Source organism: Canis aureus, chromosome 27 (genome assembly GCF_053574225.1).
Source record: "Canis aureus isolate CA01 chromosome 27, VMU_Caureus_v.1.0, whole genome shotgun sequence".
Classification (NCBI taxonomy): domain Eukaryota; kingdom Metazoa; phylum Chordata; class Mammalia; order Carnivora; family Canidae; genus Canis; species Canis aureus.
The window spans coordinates 27361629-27376682 of NC_135637.1; the positions used below are offsets into that span (position 1 = coordinate 27361629).

The 15054-nt window shown below is 44.7% G+C and overlaps 1 protein-coding gene across 4 annotated transcripts in view; it reads left to right on the forward strand.

Moving 5' to 3' along the window:
- OSBP2 (oxysterol binding protein 2) overlaps positions 1 to 15054 on the forward strand; it is a 192502-nt gene that overhangs the window by 50221 nt on the left and 127227 nt on the right. For all 4 annotated transcript variants that reach the window (XM_077874334.1, XM_077874333.1, XM_077874331.1 and 1 more), the window contains one exon: positions 272 to 480. In XM_077874334.1, coding sequence (XP_077730460.1) covers positions 272 to 480 — 209 coding nt within the window. The remainder of the gene's footprint in view (positions 1 to 271; positions 481 to 15054) is intronic.

Genomic DNA, 15054 nt, shown 5'->3' on the forward strand with positions numbered 1-15054 from the left:
TCAAACATTGATCAGAGCTGGAAATGGCCCACACTCAGTCACCTCTGCTTCCCCTTACTTTGGTACTGTTAGCTCCATAATCTTGTAACTGGCAAAGGGTCAGTGTCTGTCATGAGTTCACACTGTGTTAGCCCAGCCATTGCCTTCTTTCATTTCAGGGTCTCTCCAAGCTTGAAGGGTCTGAGACTCTGAGGATTTGCCTTGAGGCTTTCTTTAGTCAGAGCTATTGAGTTTGGGAGCCTCACCCCATACTTTCTCTTACATCCTACAGAAATCAGGGTGAAATGGCCCACACCTGCCGTGGCACCATCAACCTGTCCACTGCGCACTTTGACACGGAGGACTCTTGTGGTATCGTGCTGACCAGTGGGGCAAGGACCTACCACCTCAAGGCCAGCTCGGAGGTGGAGCGGCAACAGTGGATCACCGCCCTGGAGCTGGCCAAGGCCAAGGCTGTCCGCATGATGAGCAGCCACTCAGGTAGTGAGCACTTGGTGAGCGGGTATACATGCAGTGTCATGGTTCTGGAGAAAATGGGAATTGAAAGCGTTTGGGGGTGTTGGTGACCAGGAGACCCGGGCTAGTCCAGACCAACCCTGGAAGGTGGAGGTATGTGTTCACCCGTCCCACCCAGCTCCATGTATCCTCAGCAGTGAGAGGCTTAGGTAGTCAAGGTTGGCTGGCAGTTCTGGGGATAGAAATATTTTCAGTGAGCAGGACCGTGTGTGTCTCTCTTTGGACAAGTCTGGTTTCTGGACTTCAGCAGACCCTTCAGATGCTGCAGTGGGTGAGACCCAGAGGCAGCAGCAGGGGTGGGAGTCCAGGATTATACACCTGTGCCTGGGACCAGACTTTCTCCCAGGCCTATTTTGGAAATTGAAAAGCCAGAGCTGCTGCCTTTGTTGAGGTGGAAGGCCAGCTCTGATATCCTGAGCAAGACATTTAATTATTTACTTTAATACAGTTATTTTCTTAATATGTAATATCTTAATATGATTCATAAAGCAGCAGTTTCCAAAGCACATGCAGTGACGCCTGCCCTGGACTCTCATTCCCAGCCACCCACCCTGTCATCCCTCCTAGAAGCAACCAGAGCTACCTTGTGTCTTTTACGTATATATTAAAATTGGTACTTATTTTAAAATAAATGCAGTGTTCCACCTTGCTTTCTTTCCATTTAACAATATATCTTGGAATTTTTTTCCCTATCAGTACATGAAAGTTTCCTCCTTGTTTTTACAACAGTATAGCACTTTGTTGTATGGATGTATCATAGTTTATTTAACTCAAAGCCTGTTGATGAACATTTAGATTGTTTATTTTGCTATGACACACTGTGTTGAAATGAGTAACCTTGTATTTCATTTCAATTTTGCAGAAATATAAATGAAGTATATAGTCCAGAAGGCAGGATTGCTGGGTTAACAGGAGTGTGTTCATTTGTAATTCTGAGAGATTGTCAAGCTGTCCTCCAAAGGGGTTGTACTACCAGATGCCTGTAGCAGTGTGTGAGAATGCCTGCCTCCCACAGCCTTGTCCACCCAGAGGGATAGCAAATGTTTCTGATGGGTGAAAACTAGGTCCACACACACACAGGGAGGACAGATTGAGAAGCTGTGATTCTTCTGAGGTTAACACAAAATGGTGTGTGTTTCCTCAGACCCATGTGGGGTTCTTTTAGGAAGGTAGGGCTCCAGGTATTCTCACAGCCTCTGCTCTCCAGGATTAGCACACAGTCTGGTTGGGGAGACAGTGAATCCCATGGAAGGAGCTCTAGCACAAAGCAGGATGAGGGGTGCTATGATATCAACCGCCAAACCCCATCCCTAGTCGGATTGTGTTGGGGTCTCACTCAGCAGTAGCTTCTCAGTGCACACTGAAGGTCATTGAATATAGTCTGATCTTCTTTTTTGGTCTCACACATTTGGAGCATGGATCGCCCTGCCCTCCTCCCCCTTGTGACTCTTCCTTGGGGTCAGCACTTGTGTGACTCTGGTGTGTCAACAGTGATGCTGAGCTTGGCAAGGGGTCCCTAGGATACCACACCATTTCCTACTGAAGGAGGATGTTGGGGTCATTTCAGGCATGGGGTATGGTGAAACCCCCAGTAGAGTCTGTGCTTTCTGTTTGGAGGTCTATGGAAACCTCTGCGGTGAATGTTAACTCAGCTGGGCAGTGCTAGGAATTGCTCAGCCTGGACTTCCCCTAGGGGAGGTTGGGACCCCTAAAGAAGTTGCCTCAGGCTCACCTTGCTTCATTTCATACCCCTTGGCGTTGTCAGGGGCTGGAGACACAGCACATGTCTTGTGTTCCCCAGGGTTAGCTTGGTAAGGACACAGGATAAACATTCAGGTACAATTCAAGGTAGTACTTGCTATATGTTGATGAGAAATGGTAGGATTCCTCTCCTTTGAGTATTTTGAAATATAAATGAACTAATGTGTGTGAAAGAGAAGCCTTCAGGAAGATACTGTGCTTTTATAGAAAGGCTGATTGTTTCTTGAAAAATAGTTCTTCTTGTGGTAGCATTCTCTGCAAGGCAACACCCTTCTCCCACTGTTCTCAGGCTGTTGTTGGAGAGTTGTGGTTTGCAACGTTTCACATGGAGTAAGTTTCAGGCAACCCTGAATGAAGGAAGATAGCCTGGTGTGGTTCTCTGACTCTGGCTGATAGTGACCAAGGTAGGTCAAGGGCACAGACAGTACTCCAGAAAGACCCCCTGCACGTCATCCTGGGGCCTATCTGTTCCTTCTTAGACTGTGGACCAAGTATCTTCTAGCAAAAAGCCTACTTCCTACCTCTACCTACTTCTTGAAAACATCTGCTACTCCCCAGCTTTTCTGCCTCCCACCAGTCCAGACACCATCTCCTCTTACCAGGACATCTGCAACAACCTCCTCACTCTCTTCCTGTGAAGTCACTTCTCCAAACCACAGGCAGAATGACATGTTAAAAAATGGGAATTTAATCATATACTGGCACTGCTTAAACTCTTGGGTGCTGTAAATCAACTAGACTTAACAGACATATACAGGGACGCCTGGGTGGCTCAGTGGTTTAGCGCCTGCCTTCAGCCCAGGATGTGATCCTGGGGTCCTGGGATTGAGTCCCACATCGGGCTCCCTGCATGGAGCCTGCTTCTCCCTCTGCCTATGTTTCTGCCCCTCTCTCTCTCTGTGTCTGAATAATGAATAAATAAATAAAATATTAAAAAAAAAACAGACATATACAGAACACTCACCCAACATCAGTGGAACACATACATTCTCCTTTTTTTTAAAAAAAGATTTTATTTATCTATTCATGAGAGACAAACACATACAGAGAGAGGCAGAGACATAGGCAGAGGAAGAAGCAGGCTCCATGCAGGGAGCCTGATGTGAGACTCGATCCTGGGACCCCGGGATCATGCCCTGAGCCAAAGGCAGATGCTCAACTGCTGAGCCACCCAGGCATCCCCACATACATTGTTCTTAAATGCATGTGGAAAATTCTCCATGATACACTGTTAGGCCACATAAATCACACAAAGTATCTTTTTTCATGTGAGGTTTTCACAAAAAGTATTTTTTTTCATTTCACTACAGTGAAATGAAGCTAGAAATCAATTACAGAAGAAACACTAGAAAATTCACCAATATGTATAAATTAAAACACTCTTGAATGACCCATGGTTCAAATATAAAATCATAATGGAAATTAGAAAATACTTTGAGTTTAATGAAAATGAAAATACAACATACCAAAACTTATAGGATACAGCAAGAGCAGTGTTCAGAGAGAAATTTATACCTATAAAATATACATTTAAAAAGACAGAATCTCTGGGGATCCCTGGGTGGCACAGCGGTTTGGAGCCTGCCTTTGGCCCAGGGCGCGATCCTGGAGACCCGGGATCGAATCCCACATCAGGCTCCCGGTGCATGGAGCCTGCTTCTCCCTCTGCCTGTTGTGTCTCTGCCTCTCTCTCTCTCTGTATGACTATCATAAATAAATTTAAAAAATGTTTAAAAAAAATAAAAAGACAAAATCTCAATAACCAAACCTTACATCTTAAGAAACTAGATTAAGGAGACTAAACTAAACCAAAGCTAGCAGAAGAAAGGAAACAATAAATATAGAGTTGAGATAAATTAAATAGAGAATAGAAAAATAATAGAGAAAAATCAGTGAAACCAAAAAAGTTGATTCTTTGAAACAATCAACAACATTGGCAGACCTTCTACCAGACTGATTAGGAAAAAAAAGAGATCAGACTCCAATTACTAAAATCAGAAATGAAAATGAGGACACTACTACTGATCCTACAGAAATAAAAAAGGATTATAAAACAATACTATGAACTATTTTATGCTAACAAATTAGACATCGTAGATAAAATGGACAAATTCCTAGACACACAAATTACCAAAACTGACTAAAGAAGAAATAGAAAATAATAAGTAAAGAGATTGAATCAGTCCTAAAAAATCTCCCAACAAGGATAAGTCCAGGACCAGATAGTTTCACTGGTGAATTCTACTAAACATTTTTAAAAGATTTTTATTTATTTATTCATGAGAGACACAGAAAGAGGCAGAGACATGGGCAGAGAGGGAAGCAGACTCCCTGCGGGAAGCCTGATGTGGGACTTGATCCCAGGACCCCAGGATCACAACCTGAGCCAAAGGCAGACGCTCAACCACTGAGCCATCCAGGTGCCCCTCTACTAAACATTTAAAGAAGAATTAATGCCAATCCTTCTCAAACTGTTCCAAAATATGAAGAGGAGGGAAACACTTTCTAACTTACTCTGGGAGTCTGGCCCTGTACCAAAGCCAAACAAAGACATCACAGGGGGAAAATAAAAAAAGACTATAGGCCATTATCTCTTATGAATATAGATGTAAAACTCCTCAACACAATATCAGCAAACAAAATCCAACAGCATATCAAAAGGATTATACACCATGACCAAGTGGGATTTATCCCAGGAATGCAAGGGCAGTTCAAAGTAAGAAACCAATCAGTATATTAGACTACATTGATTGAAGGGAAAAAAAAACCTCACATGATCATCTCAACTGATGCAGAAAAAGGACAAAATCCAACACCCTTTCATGATAAAAACATCAGCAAACTCAGACTAAAGTGTAACTTCCTCAACGTGATAAAAGACATTTATGAAAAACCCCACAGCTAACATCATATTCAATGGTAAAAAAAAAAAAAAAAAAAAGAACAAAACTGAGAGTTTTCCCCTAAGATCAGAAACAAGACAAGGATGTCTATTTTCACCATGGATTTTTTTTTTTTTTTTACCATGGATATTCTATACTATACTGGAAGTTCTAGACAAGAAAAGGAAACAAAAGGAAAAATTGGAAGGGAAGAAGTAAAACTTCCTATTAGAGGATGACAAAATCCTATATATGGAAAATCTCTAAGAATACACACACACAAAAAAAACTATTAAAGCTAATAAACAGGGATCCCTGGGTGGCGCAGCGGTTTGGCGCCTGCCTTTGGCCCAGGGCGCGATCCTGGAGACGCAGGATCGAATCCCACGTCAGGCTCCCGGGGCATGGAGCCTGCTTCTCCCTCTGCCTGTGTCTCTGCCTCTCTCTCTCTCTCTCTCTGTGACTATCATAAATAAATAAAATCTTTATAAAAAAAAAATAAAGCTAATAAACAAATTCAGCAAAGCTGCACAGCACAAGATCAACAACCCTCACTGGTATTTCTCTGTACTCACAATGAAGAATCCAAAAAAGAAGTGAAGAAAACAATTCCGTTTAAATATAATCACAAATAATAAAATACTGAGGAATAAATTTAACCAAGGACATGAAATCTTCACTGAAAACTGAAAAAAAAATTACTGAATGAAGTTAAAGAAGACCTAAGTAAATGGAAAGACATTTGTGTTCATGGATTGGAAGACTTAATATTATTAAGATGGTAATGCTGCCCAAAGCAATGTATAGATACAGTATGATCCATACCAAATTCCAATGGTCTTTTTTTCTTAGAAGTAAAAAAAAAAATCATTCCAGGGAACCCAAAATAGCCAAAACAACCTTGAAAATGAAAACAAAGTTAGAAAACTCTAATTTTAAAACTTACTATAAAGCTGCAACTATCAACAGATGCCTGGGTGGTTCATCCAACTCTTGGTTTTGTCTCTGATCATGATCTCAGGGTCATGAGATCGAGCCCTGCATCAGGCTCCAAGCTCAGCACAGAGTCTGCTTGAGTTTCTCTCCCTCTCCCTCTGCTCTCCCCTCAGTGTACTTTCTCTAAAATAAATAAATCTTTAAGGAAAAACCTACAACAATCAAAACAGTGTGGTACTGGACTGAGGATAGACATACAGATCAATGAAATAAAACTGAGAGTATAGAAATAAACATAATCTATGGGCAATGGATTTTCAACAAGGATACCAAGGTCACTCAATGGGGAAAGATAGTCTCTTCGACAAATGATGCTGAGATGACTGGGTGTTCACATATAAAAGAATGAAGTTGGACTTCTACCTCACACCATGTACAAAAACTCAAATGCATTAAAGACCTAAAAATATAAGGGTTAAAACCATAATACTTTAAGGGGGAAAAAAAGGAGTGAATCTTTGTGACCTTGGGTTTGGCAATGGTTTTTTAGATATAACACCAAAAACACAAGCAGCCAAAGACAAAATATATATATATATATGTAAATTACTTTATTGAAATTTAAAACTTTTGTGCATCTAAGGATGCTTATTGAGAAAGGGAAAAGATGGGGTATCTGGGTGGCTCAATGTTTGAGCATCTATCTGCCTTCTACTCAGGTTGTGATCCTGGGGTCCTGGTATTGAGTCCCATCGGGTTCAATACCCTGATGCATCGGGTTCCCCAGAGGGAGCCTGCTTCTCCCTCTGCCTATGTCTCTGCCTCTCTCTGCATGTCTCTCATGAATAAATGAATAAAATCTTAAAAAAAAAAAGAAAGAAAGAAAGATGAAAGAAAGAAAGAAAGAAAGAAAGAAAGAAAGAAAGAAAGAAAGAAAGAAAGAAAGAAAGGGAAGGCAGCCCTGGTGGCTCAGCGGTTTAGCACTGCCTTCAGCCCAGGGCATGATCCTGGAGACTTGGGATTGAGTCCCACGTTGGGCTCCCTGCTTGGAGCCTGCTTCTCCCTCTGCCTGTGTCTCTGCCTCTCTCTCTTTCTTTTTCTCTCTCTTTCTCTATATCTCTCAAAAACAAACAAATAAATAAATAAATAGATAGATAGATAGATAGATAGATAGATAAATAAATAAATAAAGTCTTTTAAAAATTCATTAAAAAAAAAGAAAGGGAAAAGACAACCCACAGAATTGGAGAGAATATTTGTAAGACATGTTTTTGATGAGTCTAGAATGCATGATATTAATGGACAGAATACTTGAATAGACATCTCTTCAAAGATTTACAAACGGCTAATAAACACATGAAAGATAATCAACATTGTTAGTCATTAAGAAAATGACAGAACATGAGATAAAACTTCACACCCATTAGGATGGATATTATCAAAACAAAGACCAAAACCCAGCAACAATGGAAAGTAAGCATTGACAGGGACATAGAAGATTAGAACCCTCAAACATTGCCAGTAAGAGTGTAAAATGGTGCAGCCACCGTGGAAAATGTCTTAGTAATTTCTCACTAAGTTAAAAATATGACCACTCATATGACCCTAGCAATTTCACTCCTGGGCATCTACCCCAAAGAATTGATAACAGATGTTCAAACAAACACTTGTACATAAATATTCATAGTATCCACTATCCACAAGAGCCAAAAGGTGAGCATAGCCCAAATGTCCATCATCAGATGAATGGATGAACAGATGTAGTGTATCCATACAACAGCATATTACTGAGCAACGAAAAGGAATGGAAGTACTGATACATGCTACAACATGGATGAACCTTGAAAACACATTAAGTAGAAGAAGCCAGATACAGGAGGCCACATATTTTATGATTCTGTGTATAGGAAATGTCTAAAATAGGCAAATCCAGAGAGATAGAGAGCTGAGTAGTGGTTGCCAGTAGCTGGAGACGGGATGAGAAGTGTCTGCTTAGTGGGTACAGGGTTTCTTTTTGGGTGATGAAAATGTTGTGGAACTAGAGGAGATGGTTGCATAACATTTGAATGTACTATCACTAAATTATATACTTAAAATGGTTAAAATGTTAAATTTTATGTGTATTTTGCTACACTTACACACACATATGCAAAGTAATCTCAGGTGGCTTGTCGGTGTTCTCAGGGTAAAGTCAGAGCTCCTTACCCTGCCTGACAGTCTATATGGTTTTCTTCCCTCACTCTCTCCCTGCTTGCTATATTCAGCTCCTGCCCCAGGACCTTTGTGCTCACTGGCCTCTCCTCTCTGCCTAGAAACCTCCTGCTCTTACTCTCGGCCTGCCTGGCTCTCATCCTTCAGGTCTCAGCTTAATGACCCTTCAGAGTGTTTTAAGTTGGTCCTTTCTCCTAAGACAGATCCATGGTAGTATCCTTTTTTTTTTTCTTCCCTGCAGTCTGCCATCATTAGTTGACTGGCTTGTTTAGTTACTTATTGTCCATCTCTTCCATAAAACCTTATTTCCTCCGGGGCAGAGCGATCCTGTATTATTTCCATGGTGACTTCAGGGCCCAGACCTAGGTTTGGCATTGGGGTCAGTTCCCAGTGAGGGTTTGTTGTGGGGCCAGTGTGCACAGCAGGCAGGACACCCTTGTCAGTGCTAGGACTGTCCCTGGAGAGGAGGATTGGGGTGTCGTGGTTTCTCTGTACCTGTCACCACTGGAGCAGATGAAAGGACTCATGACATGTAATGACATGTAGAAAGGAAGGCCAGGGAGAGCCTACTCATATTGCAAGTTTGAAGGATCAGAGCATGTGAATGAGAATGCAGATCTGTTCTTTGCTTTGGTTTTTTTTTTTTTTTCTTTTTGTGTGTATGTGTGTGTTTGTGTGTGTGGCACTGGGAGGCACAGCAGAACCAGTGGTAGAAGGGGTGAGACCAGTTTCTGCTTAATCTGAGAAACAAACCAGCATTTGTTACAAAAGAGAGGAGGGTGGTCAGGGACATGATGAGAGGTTCCAGCAGAGAGCTGGGCTGGGGGTGGGGGTCCCAAAGGTTCTTCAAGACTTCATCTTTGTCCTTCTGGGCTAACTTTGTGTTTCTTTTGCCATTCACTTTCCAAATTTGGTAAAATGTTCTCTGGCACTATGGACAGGATGCTGAGCCAAGGAGGGTCAGATTTGACCTTGGGCAAATCATTGTTTCTCTTGGGACCTCGATCTCTTTATCTGTAAAGTGGATGGTTGGCAAAGCTTCTTCTTCTTCTTCTTCTTCTTCTTCTTCTTTTTTTTTTTTTTTTTTTGGCAAAGCTTCTCCCTGAGCTCCCGTCTAGCTCTAGAGCCTTAGTCAAACCAGTTAATCTTTCTGAGTTCCAGATTTCTCATCTTCAGCACTCCTGCACAGCCACCAAGAGGATTACATGATAACATATGGGAAACGTGTGGTGCTATGGATGCGACCAATTGCGTTCATCTCAGCACTCTGGTCAGGGAGTGTGCCCCAGCACCCGTAAATCATCCTACCCACAGCTGGTAGCAGATAAAATGACAGAATCATCTGCAGAAGGTCAAGCACCCAGGGTGTTTGAAAAGCTTTCACGGTCTTAAAATGACCTACCTCCAACAACATGGGGTTCTCTGAAATGTGGCACAGTAGCTCCGGCAGGCTGCATCTCCTGGAAGGCAGCTGCCCTCCCCTCTGCCTGCGGACGTGCTGCTGGTGGGTGCAGAGGGACAAGTCATGATCATCTTGAGGGTGTGCCTGCACCTCCTGAAGGAGTGTCTGTGTCCCACAGTGCTGAGTGCTGGGACAGTGGCCCTTCCGCCAGCCGTGCCCCAGCTCTGGATCTTCTGCAAAGCCTGGGACCTGGACACACTCTGGAGCCCAACCCTCAGCAGCACATATCTGCTCTCTACAGAAATAACCAACCTCTTGGGCACCTGAAACTTGGCCTTTTGAGTTTTTCAGTTTTATATTTGGAGCACCTGGATGGCTCAGTTCATTAAGCTTCTGCCTTTGACTGAGGTCATGATCTCAAGGTCCTGGGATCAAACTCTACATTGGGCTCTCTGCTCAGGGGAGAGTCTGCTTCTTCCTCTCCCTCTCCCCTAACCCCCAGCTTGTGCATGCACACACACTTTCTCTCTCTCAAATGAATAAATAATAAAGAATGAAAGAATTAAAAATTTCACATAAAAAAGAAGGAACCACCTATTTCCAGGCCACAGTAATTTTTGTTATACAAAAAATAACCCCTGGTAGACCTCTGCACAGTATGCACCGTTATATATTAACCTTTCAGAGGAAACAAACATCATTCAAATGGCACAGTCCTACATGAACTCAAACTTGATGAACGAGGCGTGACAGCTCCCATGGAGGTTAGAGTGATTTGCAGGGGAGGCTGTCACCACTGGGGTAGGTGGGAGAGAGGAACAATGTCAGGGAAGGCTACTTATAGGAGCTGAGACCTGAGCTGGATTTTGAAGGACAGAGAAGAGTTTGAAATGTGGAGATGGAGGTGAGAGGAGAAAGAAAGAAGGAAGACTATCCAGACAGTGGGAATGGGAATGGCTGGAGCAAAGGAATGGTTGTGTTCAGGGACTGTGGGGGTTCTCTGTGGCTGGGGACAGTGTGTATTCAGGCTGTATCATCTCACAGTCCAGTGGTTACCAAGGGGAGGTTTGAAATCAGTCAGGTAGGGATGGCCTTGGCAAGATCTGGGGCTAGGGCCTCCATCTGGCTGGGGGTACAAGTCTCCTGAAGGGAGGACAGTAGCCAGAAGGGCTGACTGATTCAGCAGCCAGAGCACAGAAGCCACCTGCCCGTCCCAGGATACCTAAGCACCTTTGGTCAGCAGCAGAAGCCCGCATACAGCAGAATGGCCTACTTTCTGCCCAAGGACCTTGCATCAGATGGTTTGAGCACTTCAGTTATTTGGAGCCCTTCGAGAAGGGGTTTGCTTAACAGCTGCCATTGGGCTCTTCTCCGGGAAGGGCTGATTTGCCTGCACCTCTTCAGAGGGAAGCAAATTGCTTGCTGAGACATATTTCAAATTATAAGGATTTGAAAGCAGTGAAGCATGATGTCCTGTCAAATGCCCTGTAATCCCATGGTCTTTTCTCTAGTCAATTTGTATTCCCTCTGTTTTGCTTAGTGAAGACTCTCAGATTCCCTCTTACCTATGTATTTGGGGTGCAGATTTGGGGTTCCTTGTTTGAGTTTACTTATCCTTATTTGTTATACCTGTTATGTCACAATCAAGCTCTGAGAGATACAAATGACATTGACACAGTTGTCAAATCTTTCTGCTACATGGGGAGAAAGACTTTTCTTTTAACCTTTTTGTGAATAATCACTAAAGAAATGAACTTTAGCCAAAAATTGGGCAGACTTCTCCAAGTGCACGGGGGCATCGTGGCGGGGGGAGAGGATGTTCAAACTCCCTAGATGTTGTTTTTGCTCCCTCTGTTTATGGTTGCTTTTTATTGTTGACACTAGGCTTCTTTTCTGTCTGTGAAAGAAAGCAAGCAGTACAATAATGGGACGTCGCTTGAAGCCAAAATGTTCCTTATATGCTAAAGTGCATGTATATGTCACAAAGGGCTCTGGTGGGCATCCTTTTGTGTCCTGGGGACTGAGCCATGTGTGGGTAACTCAAGAGATGAACAGGCACAGGCTTGGACTCAGCCTTGGAGGGGCTCTCTGGTTGAGGTGGAGAGTAGGCAGCCTGGATGCACCTTACCCTTCAGAGGGAGAAGTGAGGTAGAGTAAGAGGCCAAGAATATGGGGACACCTGTCCCAGAACCTGTTTCTGGAAAAGAGAGCTGCCATTGGACCCAGTGGCACCCCAGCCCAGGCCAGTACTCCCACAAGGAGGAGGCACAGGTTATAGGAGGAAGGGTCAGGCTGAGCATCCCTATCAGCTGGGGCAGGTTGAGAGGCCTTCCACAAGGGAACAAGGGAAGGAAGTATTACCGGGCAGCCACAGTCAAAATGACCAATCTGAACCGAGAACAAGAGAGAGCACAGATGTGGAGTCCACTGTGAGGGCGTACTCTGACCACTGCCCCTCACTCACTCCAGGCCACATGGCTCACTTCTCTTGCCTCTGCTTTCTCACTGGGTCCTGGCCTTCCAGCTGCTGTACCTCATCCCTTTGGCCTGCTGTGCTCTAGGGAGTTAGGCCCCAAAGCTGACCCTAACTTCTAAAGATGCCTCCAGGGATGAGGTCAGCAAGCCAAGGCCCTGCGGGACCAGTTCTCACTAGGTCTGGGGCTGGCTTCCCTGGTAGTTTGGGAAAGCCTGGGGTCTGCATGCAGCTGCCATGTGTACCTGATCCACAGGACCCAGAGGTGCTCTTGCCTTCCATGTCCACTTTATGGTGATGAGCACAGTGCTCATTTTGGCAACTACCTTGGTTTTGTTGGTTTGTTTTATTTTGGTTTATTTTCTTTTAAGTTTTCTTTTATTTAAATTCGATTAATTAACATATAGTATATTACTAGTGTTGGATTTATTTATTTATTTATTTATTTTTAAAGATTTTATTTATTTATTCATGAGAGACACAGGGAGAGAGAGGCAGAGACACAGGCAGAGGGAGAAGCAGGCTCCATGCAAGGAGCCTGATGTGGGACTCGATCCTGGGACTCCAGGATCAGCCCTGGGCTGAAGGCAGACGCTAAACCACTGAGCCACCCAGGGATCCCCTGTTGGTTTTTTTTTTTTTTTTTTTTTAATTTTTTATTTATTTATGATAGTCACAGAGAGAGGGGCAGAGACATAGGCAGAGGGAGAAGCAGGCTCCATGCAGGGAGCCCGACGTGGGATTCGATCCCGGGTCTCCAGGATCGCGCCCTGGGCCAAAGGCAGGCGCCAAACCGCTGCGCCACCCAGGGATCCCTCTTCTGGTATTCTGATGAGGAGCCAGGCAATCCCAGGACTGGCTGATTTACACTTTCAGTAGCTTCTGAAATGTGGGCCTCTCTTGACAATGGAAGGCTTTATCTGGTGTCTGCAGCTGCCATCTGGTGGCTGGATCAAGGCCCTTCTGAGGATGTGCTGGACCTGTGAGGGCTGGTTTGCATATGTGCCTTTGCTCACTCACTTGTCTTTTTTTTTTTTTTTTTTTAATTATTTTATTTTATTTATTTATGATAGGCACACAGTGAGAGAGAGAGGCAGAGACATAGGCAGAGGGAGAAGCAGGCTCCATGCACTGGGAGCCCGACGTGGGATTCGATCCGGGTCTCCAGGATCACGCCCTGGGCCAAAGGCAGGCGCTAACCGCTGCGCCACCCAGGGATCCCTCACTTGTCTTTTTAAAAAGGTCCGTGTAGGGTCATCAGAATGTGGTACCTTTGGGGAGAAGAACACAATCAAGAGAATGAATTTACATCTGGACAGCCCCCTGCTCTGAGAGGAGCAAGTGACCAAGGCCAGGGTCATGCCCACCTCCAGCATTTGCCTCCCTGTGCCACTCGTTCAACCAAATCTTGGCATTTTGATATTCCTATTGGGATTGCTCCCCGCCATCTCAGCCCCAGGTCTACCCGGGCCCTCGGCCAAGGAACTTGTCCTTAAGTTCCTGGGCCTTGTCTTCTGGTTGACATACCCTTGCACCGTTAGCTGTGCCCTGATTCCACAGATCCTGTCTGCCTCCTATACATGGCTACCTCTGCACCCTGGGGCTCAGGCTCAGTAATTTGAAGTCGGAGTCTGACCTCTTTTTGGCTGCCACATCAGCTACCCTCTCAGTACCCTTCTGGACCTCTGGCTCTTCCTCTAACAGCTGCCTTCTTTCCTATTCTCTCTTGCTTGGCCTGCCCCAGGATCTGTCCCTCAGTCCCTACTGAGAGGGGTCTTCCTCCCTCGCCTGATTGTCTAGCTTCCATCACACCCACACATCCTTTGGCAAACCATGGAGCAGCCTGGAAACCAGACGGTCCTGGGCTTTTCCTTTCCAGCTGTGCCATTTCCTAGCTGGGTAACTTTGGCAAAGTTGCTTGACCACTCTGTGCCTCTGTTTCCTTACCCTAAAAGCATGTCTATTGATAAAGACCACATAAGGTTGTCAAGAGGAATAAATTAAATATTATAGACTGCTCAGCTCAGCAACTGGGGTGTGGTGGCTGCTCAAGTTGACAGCAGTGAAGCTATTGCTCTTTTGGTGATGACCCTTCAGTTCTGCACATTCTGTCTTCAGGCAGGAGTAATAGGGCCCCTTCACTGAGCCAAGGTACATATACCACACAGCCAGCTTTGGGGGTAACCCCTCCCTACCACGTAGATCAGCATACCCTTAAACCCAGGGCTTCTGTGGGGCCTTTATCAGTGCCTCCCCAGTGTGGGTCCCCTGACAGCTTCCTTTCCCAACTTTCAGTGGCTCTTGAAGTCCTTGCCACTCTGTATGTCCTCGCTACCCCAGCAAAAGACCTTGTCTCCTTCTCATTCCATAGAGCAAAAAAGTCCACCTTCCACACCACCTCAGCTCTCTACCATCAAACTTAGCGACCTCCCTGCATCCACCCCTGTGTGACTCCGGTGGGACCTGGTTCCATTACTATTCTTTCTTTCCTGTAGCCTCAGCTTCTCTCCTGGCTTTTCCCCACTGCTCCACCTGACCCACTACCCACTGCCTTGAGACTGCCCTCATCACAGTCTTTGGGTTACCTTCCAGACCTGGAAGTCGGACCAGTAGTAAACCCGAGTGTCCTGTTTACTCCTGCCCTACTTCACCTCTCACATTCAACTGTCCTAAGATCCTGTGAGTGCCAGCCCTGAACAGTTTTGCATCTGCCTGCTGCCCTTCATCTGCATGGCCTCCACCTTGGTTCAGCCACCTGGCCTCTTAGGTTCTGAACTCCAGACTCTTCCAATAGAGACTCCAACAGCCAGAGTGAGTCTGCTAAAATGCATTTCAGCTTGATTCCTGTTCTCAGTAGGATGAAGTGAAAAGTT